The sequence below is a fragment of the Pongo pygmaeus genome, chromosome 15 (genome assembly GCF_028885625.2).
Source record: "Pongo pygmaeus isolate AG05252 chromosome 15, NHGRI_mPonPyg2-v2.0_pri, whole genome shotgun sequence".
NCBI classification, from domain to species: Eukaryota; Metazoa; Chordata; class Mammalia; order Primates; family Hominidae; genus Pongo; species Pongo pygmaeus.
In genome coordinates, this window is record NC_072388.2 from 33,185,515 (window position 1) to 33,202,873 (window position 17,359).

Here is a 17,359-nt window from a genome sequence, read left to right on the forward strand (position 1 = left end):
CTGACCTTGTGATCTGCTCGCCTCGGCCTCCCAAAGTGCTGGGATTACAGGCGTGAGCCACCACGCCCGGCCAAAAGTATAAAGTTCTTAATTAACATTTCCATTAATGTTAATAGAAAAATACCTATTTTCAGTTTGATCTCTCCTGTATTTTCTTGAAACTATATGATGATCTCATTTGTGTTAAAAAAAAAAAAAAAAAAAGAGGAAAAGAGAAAAAGGAAAGAAAACAAAGGGTACCTATAGAAGCATAGATTTCTGGAATGTCATACAAAACTCAAGGTAACAGGCAGTAGTGATAAGACTGGGGAACCATTCTATTCAGTGCTCTTCTATTCTGCTGGAATTCCTTAATATGTGCATTTACTCATTTTCAAAAATTCTATCCACTTTTTTTTTTTTTTTTTTGGAGATGGAGTCTTACTCTGTCGCCCAGGCTGGAATACAGTGGCCAGATCTCAGCTCACTGCAACCTCCGCCTCCTGGGTTCAAGTGATTCTCCTGCTTCAGCCTCCTGAGTAGCTGGGATTACAGACGTGCACCACCACACCCAGCTAATTTTTGTATTTTTAGTAGAGACGGGGTTTCACCATGTTGGTCTCAAACTCCTGACCTCGTGATCCGCCCACCTCAGCCTCCCAAAGTGCTGGTATTACAGGCGTGAGCCACCGCACCCAGCGCAATATATATATATTTTTTTTTTTAAAAGACAGAGTCTCACTGTCACCCAGGCTGGAGTGCAGTGGCGTGATCTTGGCTCACTGCAACCTCTGCCTCCCAGGTTCAAGGGATTCGCCTGCCTCAGTCTCCCAAGTAGCTGGGACTAAAGGCACATGCCAACATGCCTGGCTAATTTTTTGAATTTTCAGTAGAGATGGGGTTTCACCATGTTAGCCAGGATGGTCTTGATCTCCTGACCTGGTGATCTGCCCACCTCAGCCTCCCAAAGTGCTAGGATTACAGGCGTGAGCCACCATGCCCGGTCAATATAATATTTTTTAAATGTAAAAAGCCCACTATGGTGGCATGAGCCTGTAATTCGAGCTACTCTGGAGGCCGAGGCAGGAGAATCACTTCAGTCCAGGAGTTCAAGGCTACAGTGAGCCACAATCATGCCATTGCACTCCAGCCTGTGTAAAAGTGAGACTGTCTGAAAAAAAATTTTTTTAAATATATGCATATGGTTATACATATGCAAAAGGGTTAACAATGGCTGCCTTTAAGTGGTAAGATACAGGTAAAATTTTTTCCTGCTTTATACTTTGTTCTACTTTTCCATAACTATATGTAACCATATAATTCATTATTCTTCAATTTTTTCTCCTTCCTGAAATCTTTACTTCTTCCATCATTCTAAAAGTACTTAAACTGTTATATGTCTATTTCCTGGTTAGTACATCTATCTGTGTAGGTTATCTCTATTAGTTTGATCTCCAAAAACTGGGGGCAATTCCATTTACATTGTTTCCTTTGTAGATGTCCACAGAACAACTTTTTAAAAAGGTATCTATGGAAATAAAGCAAGAGAAACTAATCATACCTCAACTTAAATGAGATCTACAGAAATAGCATGCATATGCCAAGTTATATGGCTCTTAATTCAGTACAAAGAAGATCCTTTTGAAGTAAAGTTTAGTTCAGGAAATATGGGTGTATATCATCAAAAATACAAAGTAAAAAGCAGTTATCCTTATAAGAAGGCAGATATCCTAAGAATTCAGAGAAAGGGAAGGGAAGAATCCAGAAGGTAAAAAAAGATTTTTAAAAATACTATTAGAACTTTTTTTAGGGGAAGTAATGTTAACAGGTAGGTCTTAGCCGGACACGATGGCTCATGCCTGTAATCCCAGCACTTCGGCAGGCTGAGAGGCAGGAGCATCACTTGAAGCCAGGAGTTCGAGACCAGACTGCGCAACAAAGCGAGACCCTGTCTCTACCAAAAATTGAAGAAAAAAATTAGCCAGGGGGCGCACATCTATAGTACTCGCTACTCAGGAGGCTGAGGTGGGAAGAGCACCTGAACCCAAGAGTTCAAGGCTGCAGTGAGCTATGATTACACCACTGCACTCCAGCCTGAGTGACAGAGCACAGCCCTGTTTCTTAAAAAAGTTCTAGTTCGGGCACGGTGGCTCACATCTGTAATCCCACCACTTTGGAAGATTGAGGCAGGAGAAATGCTTAAGCCCAGGAGCTCAAGACCAGCCTGGGTGACATGGCAAAACCCAGTCTCTACTAAAAACAGAAAAATTAGCCAGGTCCACGTGGTGGCACATGCCTGTAGTCCTAGCTACTCAGGAGGCTGAGGCAGGAGGAGCACTCCAGCCTGTGAGGCCGAGGTTGCAGTGAGCCAAGATCGCACCATTGCACTCTAGCCTGGGTGACAGAGTAAGACAATATCTCAAAAAAAAAAAAAAAAGGAAAAAAAGGAAAAAAAGTTCTAACTTTTTCCTGTAGAAACAAACATATCTATAAGATTTAGTTTCTCAAGCCAGTACAGTTAGCACATAATGTACATTGGTATACTTTTTTCCTCTTTTTTAAAATTGATATATAACAGTTGTACATATTAATACCTGTATACAATGTGTAATGACCAAATCGGGGTAACTGGGATATCCATCACATGAAGTATACCTCTAATAACTTAAACAATACTTAGTATTGCTCAAGAAAATTATACTTCAAATCTAAATATCTTACACTTTAGTCTGTAAGCCAGTGCTAGTAGAAATAGAATGGTTAGTCACATGTATAATTTTAAATTTTCTAGTGGTCACATTTAAAAATTTTTAAATAAAAATAACCCAATATATCACAAAATAATTTCATTTCAATACATAGTAAACATTTTAAAAATTGAGATACTTTACTTACATTCTTCTTTAAAAAAAAAAAAAAAATCCACCGGGCATGGTGGCTCACGCCTGTAATCCCAGCACTTTGGGAGGCCAAGGCAGGCAGATCACGAAGGTCAGGAGATCGAGCACATGCTGGCTAACACAGTGAAACCCCGTCTCTACTAAAAATACAAATAATTAGCCAGGCGTGGTGGCACGCGCCTGTAGTCCCAGCTATTGGGGAGGCTGAGGCAGGAAAATCACCTGAACCCAGGAGGTGGAGGTTGTAGTAAGCCAAGATTGTGCCACTGCACTCCAGCCAGGGCAACAGAGTGAGACTCTGTCTCAAACAAAAAAAAAAGAAAAAAAAATCGAATGTATATTTTACATTTACTGCCTATCTTAATTCGGACTAATCACATTTCAAGTACTTAATAACCCATCTGGCCAAGTAATGGCTCCTGTTTTGGACAGCACAGCTCTAGCCACAGCAGCTAAATGCCTGGGGTACTGAGTAGGCCATGCATGGGATATTTCATGCCATGGCAGGGGGACAGCTAAATGCAGTAAATTGCAACAAACAAGATTTAGATTTAACACTGCCTAAAAATACCAAGGACAGCAATGGCACAAATGCCACAACCAGTGATGTATAGCTGCCCTTTTATACCCTAAGGTTTCTATTATCTCCTACAAAATGTTTGTGCCATTTGTTTCCTTTGTGTCCATTTACTCTACAAAGTTATTGTTAAATTATAGCTTCACTGTGCACAAACACCTACCCTAAGGAGGCAGGACATGCTACCACAGTGGCCATTTTAAGGGAGAAAAGTCCAAGGGTCATCTCTCCTCTACTCATAACCCCCTAACAGCACAGCACCATCTCTAACATTACACACCTTCACTTTCTCCCACTTCTGTAATTCTGCTCACACTTTACCCATTTATCACACACATTTAAATGTGCAGAATTTGTTAATACTGAATTCTAGGGGGTTGGTTACAATGCCTCTTCAATTTCCACATTATAAGAATGTAACTAACGAAACTTACAAGAAATACATTTTACTACTGTGAGCAAAAATGATAACATACAAAGTATTTTTATATGAATGTAAATTTAGGCTAATACAGGTTATTAATGTCAGATTTATGACTGCACTCTTTCAATCATCCTCTTCACTAAAGGTGGGCATCCTACTGGCACAGAGACCAAATCCTGCCCTCCACCTGTTTTTGTAGTTTTTTTTGAGAACACAACTATACCTGTATTTTTAGGTGTTGTCAGTAACTGCTTTCTCACTACATTTGCACAGTTGGATAGGTACAAGAGACCCTATGGCCAAGCAAAGGTTGAAATATTGATTATCTGGCCCTTTGTGGAAAAAATTTGATGACCCCTCCTCTTCACCATTATTTCATAAGGAAAAGTTGCTGAGTTACAAGGGACCTTCTTAAGAACGCACCTGTAATATGAAGTCAACCAACACTCTGGTGAACAAACTGAGGAACAAAGTGCAACATACTATTAATTTGTTGGGTATTGGGAAAACTAAAAAACTAAAAACCTAGTAGGGGAAGATTAAATTGTCACATAAAAATCAGAAACTATGCCAGGCGCCGTGACTTACAACCTGTAATCCCAGCACTTTGGGAGGCCGAGGCGGGTGGATCACAAGGTCGGGAGGTCAAGACCAGCGTAGCCGAGATGGTGAAACTTCATCTCTACTAAAAATTCAAAAATTAGCCGGGCACGGTGTCAGGAGCCTGTAATCCTAGCTACTCGGGAGGCTGAGGCAGGAGAATCGCTTGAACCAGGGTGGCAGAGGTCGCAGTGAGCCGAGATGGAGCCACTGCACTCCAGCCTGGGAGACACAGTTGAGACTCTGTCTCAAAAAAAAAAAAATCAGAAACGAAGTACAATTCAGATAAAAACAAAGTGCACTCTACTTAGGGGCCAAAACACACTCATTCTCTCTATGTATGTAAGTATGTATATGTGTGTGTGTGTGTGTGTGTGTATATACACATATATATTATATATACATATACACTCGATCTCGAGAGATCGAGACCATCCTGGCTAACACGGTGAAACCCCGTCTCTACTAAAAATACAAAAAAATTAGCCGGGCTTGGTGGCATATGCCGAGTAGTCCCAGCTACTTGGGAGGCTGAGGCAGGAGAATGGCATGAACCCGGGAGGTGGAGCTTGCAGTGAGCCAAGATCGTGTGACTGCACTCTAGCCTGGGTGGTAGGGCGAGACTCCATCTCTAAATAAATAAATAAATAAATAAAATAACATAAAATGAGATAATTCTTAGCAAATGCCCCTAAAATGTAAGTGCACTCAATAAATATTATCAATTCTTATTGTTCAGGTACCACATGTGCAGAGAGACCCTAGAAGAATAACCAGTATGGTAGAGAAACAATGTCAGAAAAACTCTTATGTTTTCAAGACAGAAAGTTAGACATTTGGAAGGGCAGCAGAAAGAGACAGAACTATCTCAACCATCTGAAGATACTTCTTCTCATTAGCTCCTGAGGACAAGTGTAGGAAACAATAGAAATTCTAGGAAGAAAGAGTTTTTGAATCATTATTATAGGTAGTATGGGGCAAACAACAAGGTATGTCCACAAGTTCTTAGGATGGTTTTCATTGTTTTGATGGATAACATACATTAGATTATCAGTGAACACACAAAATCCAATCAGGATGACCCAACTATAAAATTGTAGCAACTGCTTGTGGTAGACCGTTTGCAAAGAGGTCTAAAGGTGTGCAGGCTCCTTTAAAGTATTACATTCATGCTCTTCTCACCAAGAACTGGAGTCTATTTCATGACCTCTTGAATCTGGGCTGACCTTATTTATAATCTGTTTTGACCAAAATAATAAAAAAATGATATTGAGTGACTTCCATTCTCATCCTCTTGAAACTCTAAAACCACCATGTGAAACAGCCTCTTTCTGAGGTTGAAAGACCACATAATAACTAAAACCATCCCAGCTGAGTTCCCAGACCTGTGACTGAGGCTCTTACTCCAACCAGCCTCAGCCTAGCCTCCAGCTGACTGCAGCTAAGTGAGGGAGCACAGAGGAAACCAGCAGAAAACAAACTGGCAATCCACAGAATAGTGAGCAAATAAAATGGGTTGTTATTTTGAGCCACCAAGTTTTGGGGTAGGTTGTTACTACGACCTACAATATTGCAATAACTGATAAATGTATTGTCTGAAGAAAAAATGTATTTAAAACATCTGAAACTAAGTACAGTCTGCTAAGTAGACAAAAGATAAAATTCAAAAAGAAAAGCATTTAGGAATCTCTGCTATACCACCCAGGAAAAAAGGACTCATGGATCCAAGTATCAGGACCATATGGCAGGCTTATTCCTTAAAAAGGAGCTAAACATCTCATTTAAAGACACTAGCTAAGAAAATTATCCAACTTCCTTTGAAAACCCCATGCTCACCAAATAGCCTTTGATTATAACTAGATTTTACACATAACTGACCATTAGTATAGGAATTGGTCAGTATGAAAGACATTCTTCCCTACTATAAATTGATGATGTTCTGATGTGTCCACTGAATACCTAGAGCTTAATCACTTCGGGTATAGTAAAAAGCCAAATGTCTAAGCAGACAGTACAGAGTGGTATCTACACAAAGATCTAGGCAGCCAGTTTAAATTCCAGGCAATGCCCCTATTTTCTTAGTGCATACTTGAACAGATATTAGGAAGAATTTTCCATAATAAGCACTATGTGATAGTAAACAGTAAAAAGAGCATAAATGCTAGAATTGATGTGAGTTAGATTCTAGCATTATCAGTTACTAGAAAAATAATTTTGGACACCGTAATCTTGGATTTACTCCCCACCCCAACTTCAGTTTCCTCATCTGTAAAAGGAGGCTGTTGAAAGGACTGACTTATTAACAGAGAGCAGATGAACAGTGAAAACAGGATGCCTTGTAAGCTAGTTACACCTCTTCCAATGAAAAGCCAGGGTGAAACGTAATTTGGACCACCTGTTAGTGATGTTGTGGAAGAGAGTTATACATTTTGTATGGAAGGCTGGACTCACTCAAAGATGGGAAATATATTCCAAGTGTCTACATGGCTAAAAAAAAAGTTATTTTATTTATGAGATTAAGTCACTAGGTAATACAACAAATCATTTTCCTATCCCACAAGTCAAGAAATTCTGTATTCAGACCTGTTCCGTTTTTTAACAATCCACAGCAAAAATAAACAAAATTGTTGTCAGCTAGCCAAAATTAAAGAACATTTTCATTTTTGTAGAAACAAGGTCTTACTATTTTGACCTGGCTGATCTCAAACTCCTGGCCTCAAGTGATCCTCCCACCTCAACCTCCCAAAAATGTTTGGATTATAGGCATGAGCCACTGCAGCAGCCAGAATAAATCGTATTTAAGAGACCACATTATGCACCTTAGCTTATGCATTTGTCTATAGTTGATGTGCTATTGAGTCTTCTTTACCTATGAAAAAGCAGGTCAATCAAGAGTTAGCAATTAGTTAAGGAGAATGTAGTAAGGAGTTTCTGCTATATAATCACTGAGGATGCATCCTGGCCAGTCACTGTCTCAAAGAGTTCAGGTTCTTGGAGAAGACAAAATGTGAGGCAACAGGCCAAGTGCAGTGGCTCACGCCTGTAATCCCAGCACTTTGGGAGGCCGGGGCAGGTGGATCACCTGAGGTCAGGAGATCCAGACCATTCTGGCCAACATGATGAAACCCCATCTCTACTAAAAATACAAAAATTAGCTGGGCGTGGTGGCAGGCTCCTGTAATTCCAGCTACTCGGGAGGCTGAGGCACAGAATGCTTGAACCCGGGAGGCAGAGGTTGCAGTGAGCCAAGATGGCACCACTGCACTCCAGCCTGGGCGACAGGGTGAGACTCCGTCTCAAAAAAAGAGCAGCCTGCAGAGGTTTCCGTCATAGTTTTTCCAGAGTTGTTCCAAAGGTCAGGTTACCATACTACAGACCACCATATACCACATACCACAAATGCATTTTTGGAAAGATCTCTTTGTAATCATTTGCGAGAAACAGAAAGTAATTTAAAATTTAACATGATTAAATGGCAGTCTTCTTCCAATGTTGTCAAAATTATTTCCGTTCAGTCATAGAAACCTAAGAACATCAGCAATACTCCTTAATTCAGGGTAAATGGTCAAATACCTTTGCTCCCAAACCAGTAATCTCTCTGGGACTGCTTGTAATTTCCAAAAGCCCAAACACTTCAGCACAAGGGGAAAAAAAAAAATTGAAAATAAAAATCTAGTTATTTAAAATGTTTAAATGCACTAAGACTACAAAGGATACAATTCCTTAATATTAATGGAAGATAAGGCTGGGCTTGGTGGTTCACGCCTATAATTCTAGCACTTTGGGAGACCAAGGCAGGCAGATCACTTGAACTCAGGAGTTCAAGACCAGCCTGGGCAACACGATGAAACCCCGTCTCTACAAAAATACAAAAATTAGCCAGAGTGGTCGCATGCACCTGCAATCCCAGCCACTCAGGAGGCTAAGGTGGTAAGGTAGGGGGGATTGTTTGAGCCCAGGAGGTGGAGGCTGCAGTGAGCCAAGATTGTGCCACTGCACTCCAGCCTGGACGACAGAGTGAGAACCTGTCTCGAAATAAGTAAATAAATAAAAATAATGGAAAACAGATAGTTCTGGAATGCGAAAAATCTGTATTTCAGCATTTCAGATTTCTCCATGGTTAAAATAATTCAGCTCAAGAACCAAAGTGCCTTAAGAGTGTTTAATTCACAAAGGATAACAGCCATATTCATCCTACCCTCTAAAGTGAGAAAAGCCTCTTTAAAAGACTACTTATGTGGAAGGAGAAAGCAGTTGGAAATTTAAGCCTATTTACTATTTTGTTGATACTCTTAGTTTTTTTTTTTTTTAAATCATAATTGTTAGCAAGGCCTGTAGCTTTAAAATCCTAAAAAAAACAAACAACAACAACAAAAAAAACACAAAACCTTGTCCAATTACCTAATCCAAGTTCACTTAACTAGTTACGAGAACTCTATTTGAGTAACAAAACAAGTCTCTACAGGAGCAGAGCGAGACGTGCACTCCTACTTAAAAGTACTGTCTGACGAAAAGTACTCTACTTCTCTGGATATAACATGTTTAATGTGTAGCCCTTTCTGTGGAGCTGAAGAAAAGGGTTTACTTAAATGCTCAAAGGAACTTTTCTAACCTCACTATTCATTTCTTAGACAGGTGCAGTTTGCCCAAAACCCTCCCTTGATCAAGCCCCCACTCAGAAAAGCTGCCTCCTTACACGCGACGTCACTTGGTTGCTATTACACTTGGTTTCCAAGCCACAAAGGGACTCCTTTTGAGTGGAGAGGATAAAGCATAAGAAAAAGAGAGGATCACCCTCTTCGAGTGATTGATCAAGTCAGGTTCTCACTTAGAGATCCTGTTTAAACACAAGACGCTAAAACACACCCCCTTGCTCCGTGTCACAGGACTAGATCTCTTGGGATAAATTAAGCGACGGGCTGAAAATGTAGGAGCTGTAACTACACCAGCAGCAGCTCCGCGTTCTTATCAAAACAATAGCGAGTGGCACATGTCAGGCAGCCCACATGCGCAGGGGGATAAAGCGGCGCCCGGCTGAGTCTGGAGTTGAACTTGTCTTAACCCCCTCCCCCAACACCCTCCACCGCGCTCCCGGCTACGCGAAAGTGAAAACGAGGGGCGCCCAAGGCCCTGCTTCTTCCCCCTTCCTCTTCCCCTTGCCCAGCCGCGACTTCTTCCTCACTGATCTCCCGGGGGCGGAGACGCTGAGTTCCCCGGAGACGAGAGTTAGTCACCAAGAAGAGGCGGTGACAGAGAGCGCGGCTCGCGTCGCACTCTGAGGCCTAGCAGCGCCGGACGGGAGGCCGCCGACAGAGGCTCTAGCGTCCCGCGCCCTCCACCCCTGGCCCGTAGGGACGCCCCCTCCTTCCCTTCTAGAGCGAGTCTCAACTCCGCTCCTCTCTCCCCTACCCCAGGCAGCTCCAACGTCAGACCCCACTCCCGACTGAGAAAACGAAGCCCAGCCCAGCCGTTTCCTGCCCACCGGGGCAGGAATTCCCTTCCCCGGCCCAGGGACTGCGGCCCCACGTCGCTGACCCTAGCGGGGATCCCCTCGGCCGCCGGGAGGGGATCCCGGAACTGGCCCGGGAGTGCGCGTGTGGCCGCGGCGGGGAGGGGCGAGGCGGGGAGTTTCCGCCGCCCCGCGGCAGGAGGGCGGGAGGGCGACAGCAGCGGCTAGGAGCGGTCCCCGAGGCCGGCCAGGGACCCCAGCCTCCTCCGCCACTACCAACCCGCGTTCCCCACGCGCGCCGCCGCCAGTTGGCCCCGCGCGTTCTCCAGGTGGAGGCCAGGAGGCAGAGAACCGCGGGCCCGGGGCCACCCGTCACTTTCAAGTCGCCCCGCCAGAAGCCCAGGGCGAGGAAAAGGAGAGAGACAAAAGGGCGCTGGGGAGGGAGTCCCCACACCCCCCCGCGGCCCCCGCACACCGCCTGGCTCTTACTCGTAGTGGCGGAAGATCTCGTTGGTGACTTTACAGTAGAAAACTTCCTCGTCGGGCCGCAGGTCCGCGGGCGGCTTCTGTCTCACAAACGGCTTTCGGTGTAGCAGCGGCATCTCCCGTCCGCCCGCGGGCTCGCCTGGACCCTCGGCCGCCCGCGCCGGCCCCGCTTCCCTATCAAAATTGGAGGGAAAGGAAAGCCGGTAAGGTGGGGAGCCCTCGGCGGCAGCGTGGGCCGGTCCGCGCGCTGGGAGAAGCTCGGCTGCCTTTTGTGTGACTGACGCGCCGCGGCCGCTACCGGAGCCGAGTTCGTTCCTGCCGCTGCCCGGGTGTCGAGCGAGCGGAGCCGCCGCCGCCCCTGCCCCCCGAGCGCGCCCTACCTCCTCTCGTCCTGCCGCCGCCTCACAATGGGGCAGGACGCCCCGCCGCGGGGGGCAGTGCGGGAGCGGCGGCGGCCCCCTCCCCCAGCGCCGGCTCCTCGCCCGCCGCCGCCGCCGCCAGGCTCACAACGTGCTCGGCGCGCAGCCGGCCGGCCGGCCAGCCCAACGCCGCCAGGGCGCTCGCCGCGGGCGGACCCCGGAGTTGCTCCGCTTTGTTCCCGGCTCGCCTCTACTTCCCGGCCGGCGCCGGCCGGCTCCCGAGCGACCCTCACCTGCGAGCACGCCGACTGCCACTTGTCCACCTTCTCCACTACAAAGGCAACGAGGGGAGACCCCGTCCTCCCAGGGGACCGCCTCTCTCCGGCCCCGCCGCGCCCCTGGCTGCCGCTTCTCCCGCTGCCACTGCCCGACTCCGCGCGGGGAATTGCGTCCCACCGCCACTTCCCCGCCTCTCGGAGCTCCTGGGAAGTTTCTGATCTACTTTCGGCTCTGAAGGAGGAAGAGCTGTTGGGAGGAGCTTTTCACTCCTCGCTTCTACCTTTTTATTGGCTACTCGATGACTTTTACAGCCTGTCACTGATACAGGAAGAGACAGCGGAGAGCCTGGGAGAACTACATTATTAATTAATGGAGCAACCCCTCGTGAAGATTCAGAAGCATCCTCCATGTTTGAGATTATCAGCCAAAAGATCTAGGGAAAGCGCTGGGGGTTCATAAACACATGGCTAACAAAGTAAAGCCTTCAAGTCTGGCACAGACGCTTGACTACACGATGGGAAAAGGGATTCCAATTACGATTTAACTTGTATTTTAAAGATGAGAAAAGAAATGAATAAGAAAATTTGTTGCTATTTTTCTTCTTCCAAATTAGAATCCATATCTCTAAAAATACTTTGCATGTTTAGTAAACATCCATCTTGAACAGAAGATACCTTGACATCAGTTCTATTTAATACCTATGGCAATTAAGAGATTTAGAGAGCAGAGGAAAAGACCAAAAAAAAGTGTGTGTTACAAAGTGTCATCATGCTTGTAGGACCCCAACGTTCTTGAAACAAACGCACCTTTAAAAAGTAATATTTACACTGCTGTAAATATTTGCAAAGTATCAATGTTTAATTCAATTAGAATTTTAAGGATTATGGATTTACTAGCGAAAATTCCCCTAAAGCAACTTTCCCATATCAGTAACTTTTATTTAGGGAAACAATTTTAATGTACATAATACATGTGACCTTGAAATTCAATAGAATTTTCAAAACTAGAAGTAACTCAGAACGTTCACTAGATGTGTTTTAAAGTCTTTTTTGATACTGTCCTTAACATTTGCTTATTTGCAAATTAATATGTAAGAATGAATCTAAAAGTAAGTTTTAGGAACGGTTATTCGACAAAGACGTTATTCCTATTACCAATACTGCGAAATGATAATTACAGAAACAATGTGGGATCCGTTTTATAACTTTGAATTTAAGTTCCTTTGTACTTTGGAGCAGAAAATGTAAGAAATCGAAATCAAGCGTTAGTATTTTTTATCTTTCAGGCTGGTTTTAACTGTTCATACACCTAGCAAAATAAACATTTGTGAAAGGCGTTATTCTTTGGGTGTTTTAAATTTCGTTAATACTATTAATGCACCTTACTGTACAGAAGTCACAGAAGTTTGGAAATGCTTTCTGTAAGTAGTAAGTATATACTTTAGTATCGGTAAACTCTTCAAATAAGAGTTTACAGATTTAATTATTTTTCTTTTTCTTTTTCTTTTTTTTTTTTTTTTGAGACAGTGTCTCACTCTGTCCCCCAGGCTGGAGTGCGGTGGCACGATCTCGGCTCACTGCAACCTCTGCCTCCTGAGTTCAAGCGATTCTCCTGCCTCAGCTTCCCAAGTAGCTGGGATTAGAGGCGCACACCACCACGTCCAGCTAATTTTTGTATTTTCAGTAGAGATGGGGTTTCGCCGTGTTGGCCAGGGTGGTCTCAAACTCCTGATCTCAGGTGATCCGCCAGCCTTGGCTTCCCAATGTGCTGGGATTACAGGCGTGAGCCACCGCGCCCGGCCAAGATTTGGTGTTTTAAACCTGTCTCCAACTAGTATACTGAGTGACAAGTTAGAATTCCCTGCCTAGAAAGTATTTATTGGGCCAGGTGCGGTGGCTCATGCCTGTAATCCCAACACTTTGGGAGGCCGAGGCGGTCAGATCATGAGGTTAGGAGGTTGAGACCATGCTGGCCAACATGGTGAAACCCTGTCTCCACTAAAAGTGAAAAATTAGCTGGGCATGGCGCTGGGTGCCTGTAATCCCAGCTGCTCGGGAGGCTGAGGCAGGAGGCGGAGGTTGCCGTGAGCCGAGATGGCGCCATTGCACTCCAGCCTGGGTGACAGAGACTCCGTCTCAAAAAAAAAAAAAACTATTTATTGATCTACTAGGTGAAAAATTTAGAGCTCACAAAGGTAAACTCAAAAGGGGGATTGGGAAAATGGATAATTTTCAACCTATATTGAAGCATCACCCTCACAACTCAAAATCCCAACTTAACAATTAAGCTAAATAAAGATGAAATTCTTTCTGAATACGTCAGTATTTATATTTATTAGATCTTAGTGTTCAATAAGTCATTCAAATCATGATCAAAAGTCGTTATTTTATTATTAAATACAAATATTTAAGTTGGGTTTTTTCTTATACTAGCTTAAAATTTTATTCTATTCCATCAAAAGCTATCATACTGTTTTCTCACGATCATACTCAAATTTCAATACTATCATAACTTATTTCTCTGAATTATATACATATGGTTTATTTTAATGATTTGTGACATTTAATGAATGTTATACAGTTGTTCATTGTTATTTCAGAACAATGTAAGTTTAGAAAATTATAATTAACATGTTCAAAAGTTTAGTTTTAATGTGTTTATAATACTCAAATAAATAGACTACCTAAACTACCTCATGAAATAACATTTAAAGTATTCTACACATTCACAACTAAAACCTTACCTAATTTATGATCTATTTCTGTATTTTGATACCATGATTTCTTCCCTGCTTTGTTAATTACTACTTCTTGGCTTTTGAGAATAAAAAGCTCATTGCTGTATTCAGAAAGTAGTTAAAGGATACTGTCATAACATAGGACTTTGTGTAAAAAAATTTTTTTGGAAATATTGTCAAGGAAACTGAAAGCTAAAGTGGCACAAAAAAAGAGAAAGCAAAGATATTAAAATTATTTAATTTTTAACAATTTAATTAAACATTTGTCAAGCTCCTTTTGTGTGCCAAGACACTGTACTAGCTCATGTAAGGGATACAATGTAAATAAATGTATCCTGGCTTCAAAAAATGTATAATCTTATAGGAAAGAGACAATGCAAATACACCAATACAAGAATTATGTGAATCCTGATAATCATGAGTAATATAATGCAAAAAGAGAAGTAGAAAAGATTAGAATAAAATGTAGAAGGAAGACCCCAGGATCAGTCCTAAATGAAGTCATCTACAGGACATGATTTGAAGGGCAACAGAGAACTCATGCTCCAACATATCCTCGCCAGTCTGAAGCGACAACCCCATCAATCTCCATTAGTCATCCTTCAGCATGAAGACATGTAAAATGTGAATATTCTAGTTAGGCAGGACATATATTAATCTAATACTATCAAGACATAGTTTGATTAAAATATCAATTTTGAGACACATACTGCCTTAGAAGTAAAGACAAAATAAGACTATGGGCCAGGTGAAGTGACTCACACCTGTAATGCCAGCACTTTGGGAGGCCAAGGCAGGTGGATGAGGTCAGGAGTTCAAGACCAGCCTGACCAACATGGTGAAACCCTGTCTCTACTAAAAATACAAAATTAGCGGGCATGGTGGCGCATGCCTGTAATCCCAGCTACTTGGGAGGCTGAGGCAGGAGAATCACTTGAACCCAGGAGGCAGAGGTTGCAGTGAGCCAAGATCATGCCATTGCACTCCAGTCTGAGCAACAAAAGCAAAACTCCATCAAAGAAAAAAAAAAAGACTGGAATTTTAAGTTTTATTTTATTTATTTATTTTTTTTTTGAGACAGACTCTTGCTCTGTCGCCCAGGCTGGGGTGCAGTGGCACGATCTCAGCTCCTGCAACCTCTGCCTCCTGTGTTCAAGTGATTCTCCTGCCTCAGCCTCCCGAGTAGCTGGGATTACAGGCGCCTGCCACCATACCCAGCTAATTGTTGTATTTTAGGTAGAGATGGGGTTTCCCCATGTTGGCCAGGCTGGTCTCAAACTCCTGACATCAGGTGATCCACTTGCCTTGGCCTCCCAAAGTGCTGGGATTACAGGCATGAGCCACCGCACCTGGCCTGGAATATACATTTTTAAAGTTTGAGGCCAGGCGTGGTGGCTCATGCCTGTAATCCCAGCACTTTGGGACGCCGAGGCGGATGGATCAGAAGGTCAGGAGATCAAGACCATCCTGGCTAACATGGTGAAACCCCATCTCTACTAAAAATACAAAAAATTAGCCAGGCATGGTGGCGGGCGCCTGTAGTCCCAGCTAGTCAGGAGGCTGAGGCAGGAGAATGGCATGAACCCAGGAGGCAGAGCTTGTAGTGAGCCAAGATCCAGCCACTGCACTCCAGCCTGGGCGACAGAGCGAGACTCCGTCTCAAAAAAGAAAGAAACAAAGAAAGAAAAAAGTCTGAGCTAGAACAATTTTCCTGCAGCTTCTATTAATATTGACTGATTAACTTAAGAAAGGCTTTATACTTAGGTGGTTTAGTGAGACAGTAATCACTTACACCTGAAACAAACCTTTGTGACCTCTGTTAATTCTTCCATTTTGCACCTGAGGAAATTTAAGCTGAGGAACCGGTATCCAGGCCTCCTGAGTCTCCTTGTCCAGTCATTCTCTTTAGACTACACTGCTCTTTCTTTGGATTCGATAATAGCTAATTTTCTTATATACCCTACTCCCACCCCATTAATGAGCTAAAATACCATTATACATCCTTCCTAAAGTGCTCATATAGGGATAAGTTATATTACTGATTATTAGAAATAATTATTTTTGTTGCAGCTGTGTCCTTAACATTAAAAAATAAAAAGTAAAGAAATAATTATTTTTGAGAATCATCCAGGAAAGCAATGGGGTAATAAGAGTCATAGGCTGGGTGAGGCTGCTCATGCCTGTAATCCCAGCACTTTGGGAGGCTGGGGCGGGCAGATCACCTGAGGTCAGGAGTTCAAGACAAGCCTGGCCAACGTGGTGAAACCCCGTCTCTACTAAAAGTACAAAAATTGGCTGGGCGTGGTGGTGTGCACCTGTAATCCCAGCTACTCGGGAAGCTGAGGCAGGAGAATCGTATGAACCTGGAAGGTGAAGGTTGCAATGAGCTGAGAGCATGCCGTTGCACTCCAGCCTGGGGACAGAGTGAGACTCCGTCTCAAAAAAAAAAAAAAAAAAAATCATAAATGTCTCTAATTGGACAGCTGACATGAGACCTATCTCCATGCTTCCATTAACATATCTAACAGAAAATTTCATTTCCCTTACCTCTTAGCAATATTATAAAAGTACTTACAGTATAGCTGCCCTAAGCTTTTCTGAGAAAGATTCCTTACAAATATATACAAGGAACATCTTTAGTTTTGTAATTCCTTTTCTCACATATCTCTAACATTTGTCTCAAGTCTTCTATGTTCTTTATAATGTCTTTCTAATGAATTCATGGCATTTTACTCATAAAAGATTTCTATATACAGTACTGTTATTTAGAAGCAATGTGTTTTCCTTTATATCTGAAACCACTGGCCTAGCGTTAGAATAGTGGTTCTAGAGCTTGGCTGCCCATTGGAAACACCTGAAGGATTTTTGAAAAATACTGGTGCTTGGGCCATATCCAGGCCCCAGGTCTCTGGGATAGAGACCCAGGCATTGGGAGTTTAAAAATCTACTCAGGTAATTTAATGGACTGCCAAGGCTGAGAATTACTGTGCTCAGACTGTTGATGTTGAAGTGGTAATGTGGGCAAATTGGGAATACATCTTTTTATTCAACCCCTTCTGATTAGAGTCTTGAATTATGGGATGGTAGTAAAAGTTGAGAGAGTAGTCTATGGTCATCATCTTTATCACAGTAATACTTTACATTTAATGAATGTTTCCAACTTGTCAAGGATTGTGCTAAGGGCTTTAAGGGAATCATCTCATCTCATGCAATTTTCACCTCAAACTAAGAAGTATTTATCACCATTTTACAGATGAAGCCAGTGAGGCTCTGAGAGGTTAATTAAGTAGCATGCCCCAAACCATACAGTTGAGAAACAGGAAGGCCTAAATTCCAATCTTATCAACTCCAGAATCCAAGCTTCTTACTACTATTCTATATTTCCATAGGACTGACTTGCTAATCTAGCTCAGATATAAACTGAAAAAGGGAACTCAGTACTATCCACTGAACAATTTAGAACTTGTAATGATTAAGAAGGTTTGTTAATCATAAAAGTACTAACGAAAACCATGGAAGATTTAAAAAAAATTATCTCAAAATAAGGAAAGCCTACTTATAAGAGAAAA

At 42.9% G+C, this 17,359-nt stretch overlaps 1 protein-coding gene across 5 annotated transcripts in view; it reads right to left on the minus strand.

Moving 5' to 3' along the window:
• Positions 1-10,819, minus strand: part of BAZ1A (bromodomain adjacent to zinc finger domain 1A) — a 119,806-nt gene extending 108,987 nt beyond the window's left edge. For 2 of the 5 annotated variants that reach the window (XM_054447909.2, XM_054447907.2), the window contains exons 1-2: positions 10,796-10,819; positions 10,419-10,589 (exon numbers count right to left, since the gene is read on the minus strand). In XM_054447909.2, the coding sequence (XP_054303884.2) occupies positions 10,419-10,531 (113 nt within the window). In that variant the 5' untranslated portion in view covers positions 10,532-10,589; positions 10,796-10,819. Of the gene's footprint in view, positions 1-10,418; positions 10,632-10,795 lie in introns of those variants that run through there. The other 3 variants (XR_008493598.2, XM_054447908.2, XM_054447906.2) reach the window with 2 other exon arrangements.
• Positions 10,820-17,359: the final 6,540 nt, after the last annotated feature.